The sequence below is a fragment of the Rhea americana genome, unplaced genomic scaffold, assembly GCF_003343005.1.
Source record: "Rhea americana isolate MKP2758 unplaced genomic scaffold, rheAme1 scaffold_201, whole genome shotgun sequence".
Classification (NCBI taxonomy): domain Eukaryota; kingdom Metazoa; phylum Chordata; class Aves; order Rheiformes; family Rheidae; genus Rhea; species Rhea americana.
The window spans coordinates 1,171,553-1,185,190 of NW_028186162.1; the positions used below are offsets into that span (position 1 = coordinate 1,171,553).

General features: G+C 52.1%; 1 protein-coding gene across 1 annotated transcript; it reads right to left on the minus strand.

Annotated features, from left to right (window-relative positions):
* Nucleotides 1–7,017: 7,017 nt before the first annotated feature.
* On the minus strand, nt 7,018–11,423 carry LOC146596407 (cytochrome P450 1A5-like). The gene is made up of 6 exons (XM_085304028.1): nt 10,565–11,423; nt 9,378–9,504; nt 8,569–8,658; nt 8,357–8,480; nt 7,825–7,911; nt 7,018–7,324 (listed from the first exon to the last, which is right to left on the minus strand). Exons 1-6 carry the CDS (start codon nt 11,396–11,398, stop codon nt 7,018–7,020), a joined length of 1,569 nt encoding a protein of 522 aa, XP_085160154.1. The 5' UTR covers nt 11,399–11,423.
* Nucleotides 11,424–13,638: the final 2,215 nt, after the last annotated feature.

Here is a 13,638-nt window from a genome sequence, read left to right on the forward strand (position 1 = left end):
ACGCAAAGAGCCGCGATCCTGTGCCCCGTCTCCAGGATCGGAAGCGGCGGGAGAGGAGCAGCGCGTGGCAGCCTCTGGGCGCCGCAAAGGGTCCCCCAGACCCTCCGGGAACCCCCCGGTTGGGGGGGGGGGATCAGGCCAGCTCGGCGTGGGGCAGCAGCTCAGCGACTGCGTGCCGGCAGCCGTGGATGCTTCGGGAGCGCTTAAGTGCCTAAAAACGAGGGGAGACTCGAAGGCGGGTTTCCTAACGGAGCCAAGCGTGGGCAATGAGCAGCCCTGTAGCCCGGTCTCCTCCTTGCATCTCCTGGCTGGTCTTAACCCCGTGGGGCAGTGGGGCTTGTGCCTCCAGGGCCTGCAGATAACGCAGCTTGGGTAAGAACCGGTATCCAGAGAGAGCAGAGACCTGCAGAGGAGGAGGTTGCTGCGTTGGCTGTACGAGACGGCTGAGAATCCCCCCGCGTCGGCACGGACACCCTAGGGAAAGCCCGAGTGAGAGATCCCAACCTCCCGGACCTGCGAGCTGGAACCGCCCCGGGAGCCCCGGGCTGGGAGCTCCGCGGCGGGCCGGGACGCGGGTCCCGGAGCAGGTCGGGCTGCTGCCTCGGGGTTTGGGGCAGTTCCCGGGAGCTCTTCTCCTCCTCGGAGAGCCCCTTGCGTGCAGGAAGCGTTATCTCGCCATCTCCTTTCCTCCCATCTTAACCTGGGGCCAAACTCCATCCTCGCCCGCTTTCATGTTCTCTGATTAACCTGGCACTTAATTGTGCCTCTAATGACTTGGCACCATCAGCCAAAACACCGGCTCCTTTCCAGAGGGAGGAGGGACGGGAGGAGGATGGCTGGGACCCACCCGGGAGCGCTCAAGATAGAGTAATTCCCACCAGGCGCGAGGAACAGCTGGGAGATCAGACCCAGGCCGCGGCGCTGGGGGGCCCGAGGGGCTGCGGGCCGGCGGTGGTACCGAGCAGCGGGCGCCGGGCCCGGYGGGGAGCGTGTGCGGAAGGGAGATGCCAGCTCGCGTCCGAACGCTGCTTCCCCCGCGCTGGAGCGCCCGGGCCGGGGGCTCGGGGCCGAGGCCCTCGCGGGTTCAGGGCTCGAGCTCTCTGCTGGCCGCAGGTCCAGCCCGGGCAGCGCCCAGGACCAGGCTCCCGCTCCAGCCCGGACACATTTCAGCTGCATTTCCAGCAACACTCAGAAGACTGAGCTAAACTTTTCTTTTTTAATCAGAAACATGCAGCTTTTGGTACTTTTCAGCGCAACCAAGAGTTAATCCCCGAGGCAGCTGATTTCTGATAACAGATCTCACGGGAGTAAACAAACAACAAAATGAAAGAGGGAGCCGCCGTGCCCGGGGAGCTCGGGCTGGGTTAGAAGTACAGGATGTGCTTTTAACACGGAGGGTCATTAAGTGTTGCAGCAACTGCCCCGGGGAGGTGGTGGGACCGCCAGAAGCTGGCATCCAGGGAGGAAGAGCTCCTCTGCAGGTGGCTCCTCTCACCGGGTCCCGCCTGAGCTCAGGAATTACTGCGCGGGGGTTCCTGGCGAGGAGATGTCCACCGCCCCAAATTCCCGGCACTAGGGGCGAAGGGGGTCTCCAGGGCTCTTCTTTGCATCCCTCACAGGACGTGGGGGGACAGGTATGGACAGTGCCTGAGACCTCTCCTGGGAAGGACCCCTCCGCCCAACGGTCCTACCCACATCCATGGGTCTGCTCTCGGCCTGGGGATCCCTCCGGCTGGAGCGAGGTTAGCTGCAAAAAGTGTGCTGCTAGACACTTAAATACAGTAAGACCAGACTGCAGGGGAAGCATCTCTGCCTCCCTCTAACAGGGGAAACTGAGGCACGGAGCAAAGCAAGTCTTAAGCTGCTCCGTAGGAGGCATCTCTGGAGGGTTCGTAGGTTGCAAGCTGTGGGAGTGGGGTGAGCTGGGCCATGTGGGTTCCTGGGAGCCACCTTTGCCTTTGGTAGAGGGAGAAGAAAGATGCTTGCAGGATGGCCAGGCAGCCCAACGCCCAGGCTACCCTCCCCTAGCGTGGGGTTTGCTGCTGGCACGGCTGTGTTGCTCCAAGAAGATGCCACCATCTTGCACCCCTGGACAAGCATCCTCCAAGGTGGGTGCCCTTCCCCGCCGCTCCGGTGGGCCGAGAGCCCAGGCTGGATGTCTCCTTGGCTTGGGAATGCTTGTAGCGGGTTCACGGCGAGTCAGGGACACTCACACCCCTGGGCTGGGGAATACGGCTAGCTCAGGGCTGCTCGGCCGGGCCCTCGGGGGGACACTGGAGCCCTCCTGTGAAGGGAGGCCAATGCCAATGTGCCACCCCAAGGAGAGAGAAACTACAGAAAGGAGTGTCGGACTGGGGCTACAGCGGGGAGGAACGTGTCTCAGCCCACACAAAGGGAAAACGAAGATCAAAACTTCACCGGCACACCATAGGGTCCTCTAGGGCCTGCCTCAGCCCACAGCTTACCTCCAGCAGCATGGATGCAAGGAGACCACGGTTTCAAGGTCAGGCTCTAATTCACTTTCCAGATACCACCAGGATGCTGCCAGAGAGAAACAAGAGCTCCGTGGCCTCTTTTTCTTCTCCCTTGGGTCCCCAAGGGAGAGAGCAGGACCTACAGGCATCCAACACATCTGCAGAGCCTGGAGACACCCTGCCCTGCAGAGGGTTTTTTCACTCTGTTAAACACTGCTCTGCAGCTGTTTATCAGCTTGAAAGCTGATGAGTTTCTATCCTCGGCCAGTTTTTAAAATGAGTGGCTCCTTCTCAGGAGGCTCCTTCCACCTCCCCAGGACCGCAAAGACACCGGTCAATGCCAGGAGGTGCCAGCCGGGTCCGTTCTACCAAAGCTGGGGATGTGCCTGAGAAAGAAGGTGTGTGGCTGCCTGGATGTTGCCCTGCTGGAATGAAGGACCCATGAGCAGCACCATCTTTGTAAGAGGATGTAGAGCCAAGCTGCGAAGGCCTAGACGGCTGGTTCGTTTTAAAGCCAACAATAAAAGTAATTGGCCATGGTGTGATAAAAGCTCCCCTGGCTTATCACCATGCCAATTCCGGTAAAGAAATCACAGCACTTGCAATCAACCTGGGGATTAGAGACTGGAGGGTTTAATTGAGGAAGATCGTTAGGAAAAGGCAAAGATAGGAGAGCAAGAGTTGCTTATCTAGTGCAAGCAATGCAGGCTTTCATGAGAAAAATCGATGGATTTGTTTATCTGGAGTCCATGGGGAAGAGGAGGAGGCAAAGAGCTAAGATCCCAGGAAGAGGGCACCCCAGAAGGAGCCAGAGGTCCTTGCTCCCGCCTCTCAGAGGAGCCCTTGGGGCTGGGATCTCCTGACACTGCTCTGCTCCAGGGTGACCACAGGGCAGAAAGCATGGCAGAGCTGGAGCGTGCAGGTGCAGAGCTGGGGCACTCTTGCTTAACASCTGGCCCACGCTCACTGCTCTCCTCCAGCCCAGGGCTGCTAGGTCCGTGCCCTGCACCATCCTCTGTACCCTGCCAGCCTGGCTGCAAGCCTGGAGTCACCTGGTCTGCAAGTGGCAGCGCCCAAGCGCATGGCACGGAGAGCCCCCGCCTGCTGGGAATCCTGCCAGAATACCTGGCTGCGAAAACGGCTGGCAAAGGAGCTAGCTCGGCTTTGGTTTTCCAAAGACATTGTCCAGGAAAAGGCAGGACCTGTTCCTGGGGTCCTGGGCTGAGCTCTGCTCTTGCAGCCATTGCACTTCTGTGCCCARGAGGTCGATACAAACAGGAGATGAGCAGAAGGCAGTGTGGGAAGTTGAACGGTCTCTATCAGCCTCAGGGTACCTGGATTTGAAGGGTCCCAGCACGAAAACTGGGACCTCACCTACAGTCACCAAGCTTTTGAAGGGATCAGGATACTCAGGAAGATGTGTGCAKGTGGGTCCAGACTTCCACAGCAGCTCTGCTCCAGACATGAGCACAGCTCTGGTGTCCAGGTCCCCAGGCTCTGCCCCACACAGCTTGACAGCAGTGACCCCCAGGAGACGACTAGCTCTTGGTAAGTGCACCCCAGGGAGGCCTTCTGCCAACGAGGGGCTGTTTCACCTCACCAATGTTTAATATTAATCTGCTTATCTGCCCCGGCGCTATAAAACACTCATCTCCATAGGAAAACATTCCCACTGCTCTTTCTTTATATCTGCACTTGCTTATTGCAGGCCTTATCAGCAAAGTTAGCCAGAATTCAAGGCAGCAAAGTCACGCAATGGTTCCAGCGAAAGGGGCCTCTGGTCCTACGTCAGATTCGGCATCGCCTGTTCACACATGGCTTCGGGGAGGGCTGCAGCTGGAGGGGAAGCAACTTCCTACAGGGATGCTGGGCCCAGTCCATGAGAGCCTCTCCGCTGCCCAGGGATGGTGTGACATGCTGCCGCCGGTTCTGTGACAGTACTGGCTCTCTTCTGAATCGGTGGGTTAAGCACTGAGACCCAGGCCCCTCTCCGGGATGAACCCACACACTCCATGCTATAGCTGAATGCTGGCTTTGGGATGGCCCTTGTGATGAGGGGCTTCATGACTCTAGGTCCCCGCATAGGTAGAGGTGATGTTTTTTGGATAACGGACCTTATGGGTTGCTCTAAACCGCCCTTCTACATTTCCTCCAAGGCCCCTGAGGGGCAGCTGGAATATGCTGAAGCTCAGACCTGTCTCTCAAACCATGGTTTGGATCTCCCTGTCCTTACCCCTGTTTTTCCTCCAGTATCGAGACTGTGACATTGAATGGCGAAGACGAAGCCCATGTGGCAGTAGATGAGGCTACTCAGGCTGGTTAAATAAATTCAGGTGGGCCTGAGGCTCTATCATTTCAATGTTTCATAACAAAATGGTGATGCTGGAACCAAGGGAGCCTGCCTCTTGCAGCAAACTTAAAGTGGCTCCATCAATATCTTTATTAAACCTAACCAGAGTTTCTCTTCTGCAGAACAGCTCTACCCATCAGTGGAGAGCAGAGCAGAGATTGACCTGTCCACACCTGATCTCCAAAGACATTTTTACTGCCTCATCAACCTCTATACCTATTAGTGAAGACCGGGCAGCACCTGGACACAGAGAGACAAAGAGCTACTCCTTCTCATCTAGGCTTGTTTAGCGGGTCTGAACACCTCCCTTCTCTTGCTGGAATCTCCCTGAGTTCTTGGGCAATCGGCTTCCCCATTTCATCCCCCAATACGCTGTTTCATTTCTCTCTCTTCTTGGAAGTTTTTGTGCAATGAGTGATGAGTGATTGGTATTCAGACCTGAAAGAAGCTCTTATTGGTCAGGGTCTGTGGTTATGGTTGAGCAGATGCAGCCCATGGGATCAGATTCAAGAGCAGCGCATGTTGCACTGAATGGTTATGCTTGTTCATGTGTTGTTGCTTGCCAGTTATTGGGTTGGCTAAGAAGTTTTGCGTGCAAGTAAACAACTAGCAGTACTAGGACAAGGAGATGAGGTATCTGGCTCTACTGGCATGGGTTGACTAAGAGCCAATGTAAACTCACAGGTTCGAGCTGGAGAAGGTCTTGTTTTCCTTCTCTGTCCCATTGTGAAAACACTGTTGCCCCATCCAGGAATACTAACAGCCTGACTTTCTTAACAACCAGGGACTGCCTGTTCTGCTTGATCGGCTATTTGGCCCCGGTAGACTACAAAACTCACATCAGCTGCGCGGTAGAACCGATGGCTATCACAGTCATGGTAGGACACAAACCTTTTACATCCCTCCTTGCCCCGGTATGGAAACTTCTGGTTGCAACAGCGGTGGGCAGAGTGGGAGGGTAAAGGTGTCCTTCAGGGCTGGCAGTGACCATGGTGACCAATTAGTCCCTGCAGAGAAGCTTTCCTCCAGCCCAATTCAGCATCAACTTCTTTCCCTTCTGCTACGGTAGACTCTTCTTCCACCCCATCCTAAGACCTGTTTCTTCTTCCCARCTGAGATCAGTAGCCCAGGTTATAGATTTGCTCTTACATTTGTGAGCACGCAAGACTCATCAGAGCTCATGGGCTTTGCCCTTGAGGTAACTTTCAGAAGCTTTATCAATAACCACAAGATTTCCCTGTGCCCATTTACCCTAAAAAAACCCGCACTTGTCAGTTGGGCAATTATAAACCCCATATAGATCAAGGGAACAAACTTTTCCTAAAATATATGGAGAAGTATTAGCATTTTTCCAAAATTTCTGCCCTGCATTAGCATGTCCTGGCTACCTCAGTTAGCTCTTTGGCATTCCCATGCCAGGTTATGCTATAATCAAAGACAGATGATGGATTCTACTCTCTTACTGGTTTTTATCCCATGTGATTCTGATCCTCTTGGAGTAGGGATTTATTGCTGCAAAATAACCTGTTGCTATGTATCTCTTCTTCTGGGAGTGAAATGTGTAACTTCTTCAAACACCTGAGAAAATCTTCCCAAATGCCTTAATGGAGAATGAACAGAAGACACATTTATAGCAAAGATAAATTTCAGCCAGTGAAGATCTGTCCCCTGAGTAGTCCAGAAACAATGATACTGGCTGTACCTAAGTAATGACACCCACAGCTCCACCCAGCACTTGGGCATCAGTTCAGCCAAGTCCTTAAACATGAATGGGGGCCATGGGAATATCTCAAGGGTCATTTGTCCTTCACCTATTAAAGAGTGATATGAAAGAAATACAGGCAAATGGTATTCAGACAGAAATTCAGCAGYCATCTGTTTTTGAATATATTCCTTTTTCCCACAGCAACATATGGTCCACACACTCCATAAATGTGTTTTGTGATGCTGGGACTATGTGTGATGGAATATCCACCACTAGAAATGCTTCACACCGAAAAATCCAATAAATGCTAGAAAGTGAGCAAGATAGAARAGATAAAAGAGATAAAAGAATCTTCAATCTCCAGTTTATTAGATGGCCCCAAAAGGGTTCTAGCAGATCCAGTTTTACTGCAAGTGCACCCAGGCCTTTGCCTCACCTGGCATTTGCCAGGGCAATGGATTAGCCAGTGGATAAGCCCATGGACAAGCTCAGTTCAAGCTCTTCATAGGGAAACGCAGCTTGGTCTGGAAGTGCTCACATCTTTTGTGCTTCATTGATAGACCATAGAGAGGTGTCATGTCCACCTTTTTGCCATTAGGAACACTGAACTCCAGCCGCTGGAGCAGGGTGGACAAGAAAAGGAAGACCTGTAATCTGGCAATGTGCTCCCCAATGCACCTCCTTTTCCCCAGGCCAAAAACCAGTACTTTCTCCCCCTCCACTTTGTTAACTTCAGTCCCTTCAGCATTGAGGAAGCGCTCTGGGTTGAAAGCCAGTGGATCCTTCCAAAGTTTCCTGGAATGGAAAATGTCAGATCATGAGATGGTGTGTCTCCTACCTTGGAAGCAGGGGGGCACTGGAAGGCGGTAACTTAGGAAAGTCAGGAGTTGTTGTCAGTTATAATATCCCTGAAGACAGTAATGCCTGTAATGCCTTACATGCTCTCTTTTCTCTGAATCTTAGAGCAGGTTCACCCTACTTCTGCACATAAAGATCACTATGTGAGCACCACTTTTCATTTCTAAATACTTAGACCACATCTTACTTCTCCTTACAGCCCCCTTTGACCCAACTGTCTTCTGCAGCTCCCTGAATTTGGGAATTAACTGTCCCATTACTTATTTCCTTTTCAGACTTGTGCTGGCTCCTAAGTGTCTCTTGCCTTCCCTATCTGAGAAGAGAAACCAAAGAGCTCCAAACAAGCCAATATTTTGTGTACCTTCCTCAGTGTTTAGGTGACCAGGAAGAAGCCTGTACATTGCTGTAGGAGGCTTTCTGCCTCTGGAGCTACTTACTCATCGTGATTCACTTGCCACTGATTGATAAACACACAACGATCCTTTGGTACATAGTAGCCATTCAGCACTGTGTCCTTGATTGTGCTGAAGAGAGAGAAGATGATGGTGAGAATTTAGAATCACAGAATCACACAGAATCACAAACCAAACAGGCTTTTCTACATCCTCAGGGAACTATTGGTGTATTCCTTGATGCTGCTGAAGTAGGGATGTGGCCCACAGAGATGGCTTTATGAGAGGCAGTTGCGTTTTCCATGAGCTGGATTGTGCAACCTTTACCTAAGCTGGTTGGAGTACCTTCAACAAAGTCAACAGAGGGTAAGGATTGCACTATAGGAGTCGCCAGGTGGGCCTGCATAAGGGCTGTGAACTCCACCAGCCCATGGTGTAGCCATTACTCTATAAACTGATAGTAATCTCACTGCCATCCACTGTACAGCTGCCTGGATGGCTGTAACACGATGCCTGAGGTCATTACATCAGTAATTACAGACTGTTCTTTCATCTCCTTTGCAATCTCGGCACTTGCCTRTGTGGGATAGTGAAGGGCAGGAAGGAGGAGTGCCTGAACATCTCCAGGATAAAGGCTTCTGTGTACGGCAGCGTGCCTCGGTCGGACAGCCGCGGTCTCCTCTCCCTGCCGATGATCTGATCTGCAGGCGGTCAAGAGGAAGAAACAGGTTAGAATCAGCCTTTGGCAGAGACATTTCAGCTCTGGAGGAAACGGACTCATGTGCTCACCTATTTCTTCCTGGATCCTCTTCTGAATGTCAGGGTGTGTCACAAGATACATGAGACTCCAGGAAAGGGCAGTTGTAACAGTGTCAAAGCCTGGTCAGAGAAGAAAAAGCATGTAGACCAGGCTTGTACAATATGCAGGGCGCATGTTGCGGCTTGCTGGCTAATTAGCATGTGCAGCAGTCTTGGATGACCAAGAAAGCAGAGGATCTCCTGGTCACACAGTAAGGCTTAGGTGTTTTGTCCCGTTACAGAAAGCTTTGCTAAGAAATATTCATGGAGTCCATTCTGCACTTAGGCATCCTGAGTCATTCCTGCAATATGTCAGGTTTATCTTGCATAAATCCTTTGGAATCAGGGGAATTTCCTCAGAGCAACCCAAAGAGGAATCAGTCCCAGTGATACATCTCTATGTCATGGCTCTAAGGAGCTTCATTTACCCTGATTGCTTTTATGCTGTAATTTCCCTCCTTTAACAGTAGCCAGGCACTGGTTTCACTGAAATGTGTGAAATCACCTTGATCTGGTTCTGATAAGAATTGGAGGGTCAAAGAGACACAGAAGAAGGGGCTAGGACCCACCCAAGATCACTGTATGAAACGTTAACGGACATCTCTCTTAGGAAAAGCCATTACGGTTTGTGAAATCTTACTGAACCATGATCCGTGCCCTTCACTTTTCCCTGAAGCCTATCTCYACAGCTAATTGCCCATGCAGGTCTCTAAGGTTGTCTCTGGAAGAACCACCAAAGATTGTAATATGAGGAGCCTGAGAAAATCTGCAGTAGTTGAGGGACCAGTGGGTAAAGTTACCAGCTCCAAATAGGTCATTCACAAGGTTGACAATCTTTTCCTTAGGGATCTGTGTGACAGTATTTCCTTCCRTTTTTTTCTCCAGGCACTGCTCAATCAGGGAGTCGGTGATGTCTCGGATGTTGTTCTGAAAGGAAAAGAAGACAAGTCATGTCAACCCAGGAAGCAGAGGACTTGGGTGTTAATGAACAACAACCTGCTGCCAGAAATCCTCTGTTATGGGAGCCACAGCAGCACATCAGCTCTGGAGGATATAGTCTTTTCCCCTCCTTGGTCCACACTGCTTTTCCAAGCTATGAAAATGAGGAGATGGACAGCTGTGGCTTGAAATTGTAAAACAACGCAATAGCTTTCTTGGTAAACAGAAGAGGGATAACTCTCTGCCAGCCTAAGGAGAGGAGCTGCTTATTAGGGGAATGTGACCACAGTGGGTCTTACGATGACCCCTTTGAATGGCCCAGCAGTTCAGTTCCCAGAGGTGACAAATGTTCCTTTTGCTGATGTGGGGAACAGCAGYGTCAGTTCTGGTAAACTGACACCATGCTTTTTTTAGATCCATGCTGAAATGAGTGAGCTAGTAACTTTTTCAATCTTTCTCGATTTGTACCTTCTCCCAAGTTCTCCCAAAGGCAGCGTGCACCAAGGAACAAAGAATATCAGCCTCCTGGCACTAGCTTGCTTAGTAATCTTTCAAAGGGATCCTTCAATGGTCCATGGGCCACAGGCTGTAAACCTAACCTAGATAATGTGCTTGAGGAGCACTGAGGGATACGGTTGGTGCTGATCAACACCTAGCACAGACCTGATCGGGGAGTCCCAAGACAGGAGAAGGGCAGTGCCTTTAAGCAGAGCTCCATAGCCTGATCTTGGTGCTCCAGGGCACACGTGGCAGGTGGTTCTGTTGACAGGTCAGAAGTCCAACCAGCAAACTGCCCCTATCACAAACGGCCATGGAGGAGGACTGCAGTGCTGGATTGCACATGCATGAGACTACAGATGAGTAGGTTACAGCTGGACAGGGAAGCCTGAAGAATTCGTACTAGGTGCAGCAATATCTGCAAGAATTTAAATGTCTATTGATTTAACATAGTTCCACTTGACTGCAAGTGGAAAAACAACCCATTAATGCAGAATGGCAGGGAGTGAGAACTCAGTCCCGGTGCAGTGAGGGTCCTACGGGCTCTTACCTTGTCAAAGGTCTCATAGTGCTCTTTGACAATATTCTGCTGGAAACGAATGAATCGTTTATTGAAGTCTTTAAATAAATTCATGGCGCGGCTGGGRAGATACCGGAGCACAGGGATGAAGTCAGCAGGGTTGCCAGAAGCAGCCACATCCCCAAACTGATCGCTTACATTCACTATGCTGAGCAGCTCTTCGTCATTGTGGTCATAACGTTTGCCAAAGCACATGGCACAGATGACGTTGGCCACAGAGACCACCAGGTACCGGTACGGGTCAAAGCTCTTCTCCTCTTCCATCACCTGCAGGAACTTGGTGACCAGGTAGTCGGCTTCTTTGGAGATGTGCTCCTCCAGGAGGCAGGTGGAAGAGGAGGTTGGGCTGGGGGCAGTGGAGAAGGTCTTCAGGGCATTCTGGGCCAGCTTTCTGCGAGCTTTCCACAACTCTCCTGATTCAGTGCTGAAGGTCAGGCTCTGGCCATCTGTGACAAGGCGGAAGCTGTAGAGATCAGGGCGCCCTATGAAGTCTTCTCCTTGCTTCACCAGGGCTTGCTTGATGGTGTCAAGCCCGCTGACCACCAACACGGGCCGGGTGCCGATCCTGATCTCCATCACGTCCCCGTACTTCTGGCTCAGCTTGGTCAGGGCCAGATGTGGGTTCTTCCTCAGCTCCAGCACACTGCCAAGGATGGGGTAGCCTCTTGGTCCTGGGGGTCTCTTCAGCCCCTTGGGGACCTGCTGCCTGAAGGACTGGATGAGCAGGAAGATCAGGCAGAAGACTGCAGCCGCAGTGAGGATCTCGGTGGCCGAGAGAATGCCTTGGCTTCCCACCAGCGACATGGCAGCCTTTCTTTGCTGCTGAAGTTTAGAATTCCTGAAGAAGTTAACCAGAAGGGTGGCACAGAGCTAGGGTTAGTGAGAGGTAAAGTCCAGCAGARGTTTCTAGCTCTTGATGCTGATAATAGGAACTAAGAGGTATTAAACTGTTAAGAGTGATTAAGCAAATCAGTCTTAAATAAAATCTCTATGTAATGTAGCTGAAGCTCATGTTCTCTCAACTTATTTCACTAAGATGAAAGGATATATGTACACACAAATCACTGTCCTTTCTCTGCCTCTATGAAAGCTTCTTTGTAAAGTGACTTAGAGGTGTAACTGCCTTCAGCTCTTGCAGGAGCCTCAGCTCTAGGTCTCTAGTGTGGACCTGTCCCAGGTGGTGTTGGACTCCCCCTTCTGCTCTGCATTTTTCTGCTTCTGTTCTCAGTCTCTGCCACTCTGGCTGCCCTGGTTCAAACCAGAACTTAGGACCCGATGGGGAGATCTGATCGCCGAGCCCTTGCTCTGCCCCTGCCCTGCTTTGGCTGTCTCACTTTCCCTCCAGGGCTTGTACAGCACTCCGGTACTTCTARGGGGTAAAAACTGGAGATGTACAAAGACTTCAAACACATCTATCTCTTATGGGGGATCTCAGCCCCTCTGAAGCCAATGATTTACCCTTCCCCTGCAGCCTGCTAAGGACAAGGAAGCATGAACCCTGCCATAACTTGCTGGAAGATAKGGGATCTGCTGTTTAGTTTAGCAAATCTTTTTTTCCAGAATTTTCTTAGGCTCAGCAAACTCTGTATTACTCTCAGAGCCTCACCCCTTGGTGGACCCCAGGCTCCCAACACCTACTGGAACAGCCACAGTTCTTACCCAGAAGAGACAACATATGCAACATGGAACAGAAAACTGCGGCCCCAAACACAGGGAGGGAGGATGGGAGAAACAGTAACTCCTCAAAGAGTTACTCAAAGAAGCTGGTGCCCTGTCTAGCAAAGACCTGTCTCTAGGAGGGGGTAAACAGCCAAACTGGAGGCATGCGGGCTCTCTCCGTGGAGAGCAGCCAGCTCCTACCTGCAGCTCCTYTTGGTTGAGAGGGCTGGTTTTACTGCCTGTGGCTTGGGGCAGAGAGACAGCGTGTTCAGCGGCTGCCTGCCTACCTGCCCTGCAGAGTGGACTGGATCCTCTTCTTCTGCCACCTGGATCTTCCTGTCCTGCAAGCTGGAAGACYATGGCTTTATATACACGACCCTTACAACCTGGCTGGGTGCTTATCCCTGCGTGGTCATAGGAGGCAACAGGTTAGGAAACAACAGAAGAATGGCTATCCATTAACAAACGAGGCTGAGCCTGGCTGGAGCCAGCCCAAGAAAGCAAGGCAGATATTTCCTCAGCTCAACTCTGAGAGAGAGATGAGTAGTGGTTTCTCTGGCCACTTAGGGCATGTCCCTCCATAGAGCCTAGGATGGGGAGGTAGAAGGGGTAGTTGTGGCACTGCCCTAGGGAGGAACAGGAACATGCTCTCATCTTCCTGCCCTATAAAGATGGAGCTGCTAGCTCTTCTGCGGGCATTTCCCCAAAGACCTTTCCTGGGGTGAAGACTCTTTCCTGGAGTGAAAGTCCACAAACAGAGCTGTTACCTCCAACCCCACTCTGGAGGCGTTTGGAGGTGCAGACAAAACTGCCCAGATGGAAATCGAGGACAAAGAGGAGGCCAAGGAACTGGGGGAGTCTGCAGATGGGGAGGGGGTGCAGTGCAGCGCCTCCCACCCCAGTCCTTCTCCCTGACATCCCTCCTTCCCCTCCCGTGGCACCTGCCAGCAGGCTCAGGTTAACGATTGCCCAGGTTTGCGTGAGAAGCTGCCTGCTGAATTTCACCACTCGCCAGCCCCTGGGGCCAAATCGAGAGGATCTGGGAACAGGGAGAACTGAGCAGGGAGGAAAGTTCAAGGAGAGCAGGAGCGGGGGGGCAGCAGAGGGCGAGAAGGAGGCCGGGGAAAGGGCAACACGCAGAGCACCTCCCGCTCAGTCCACCACGAGGACGCTGCTGCACAGAGGGGTACAGCTCCCTCAGGGTCAGCTACGTGGCCTCACGAGCTGATGTCAACTCTCCTGAGACCTTTCTTGGGCAGAGTGCAAGCCCACCACAGACCCAAGAGCACGCATTGCTCAGGATGTCAGCAGTTCCTCTTGAAGCCAAGGAGATGAGCTGATTTGGGCTCTCTGACTCCAAAAAAGGCTAGCTCTCCACCCTGGTG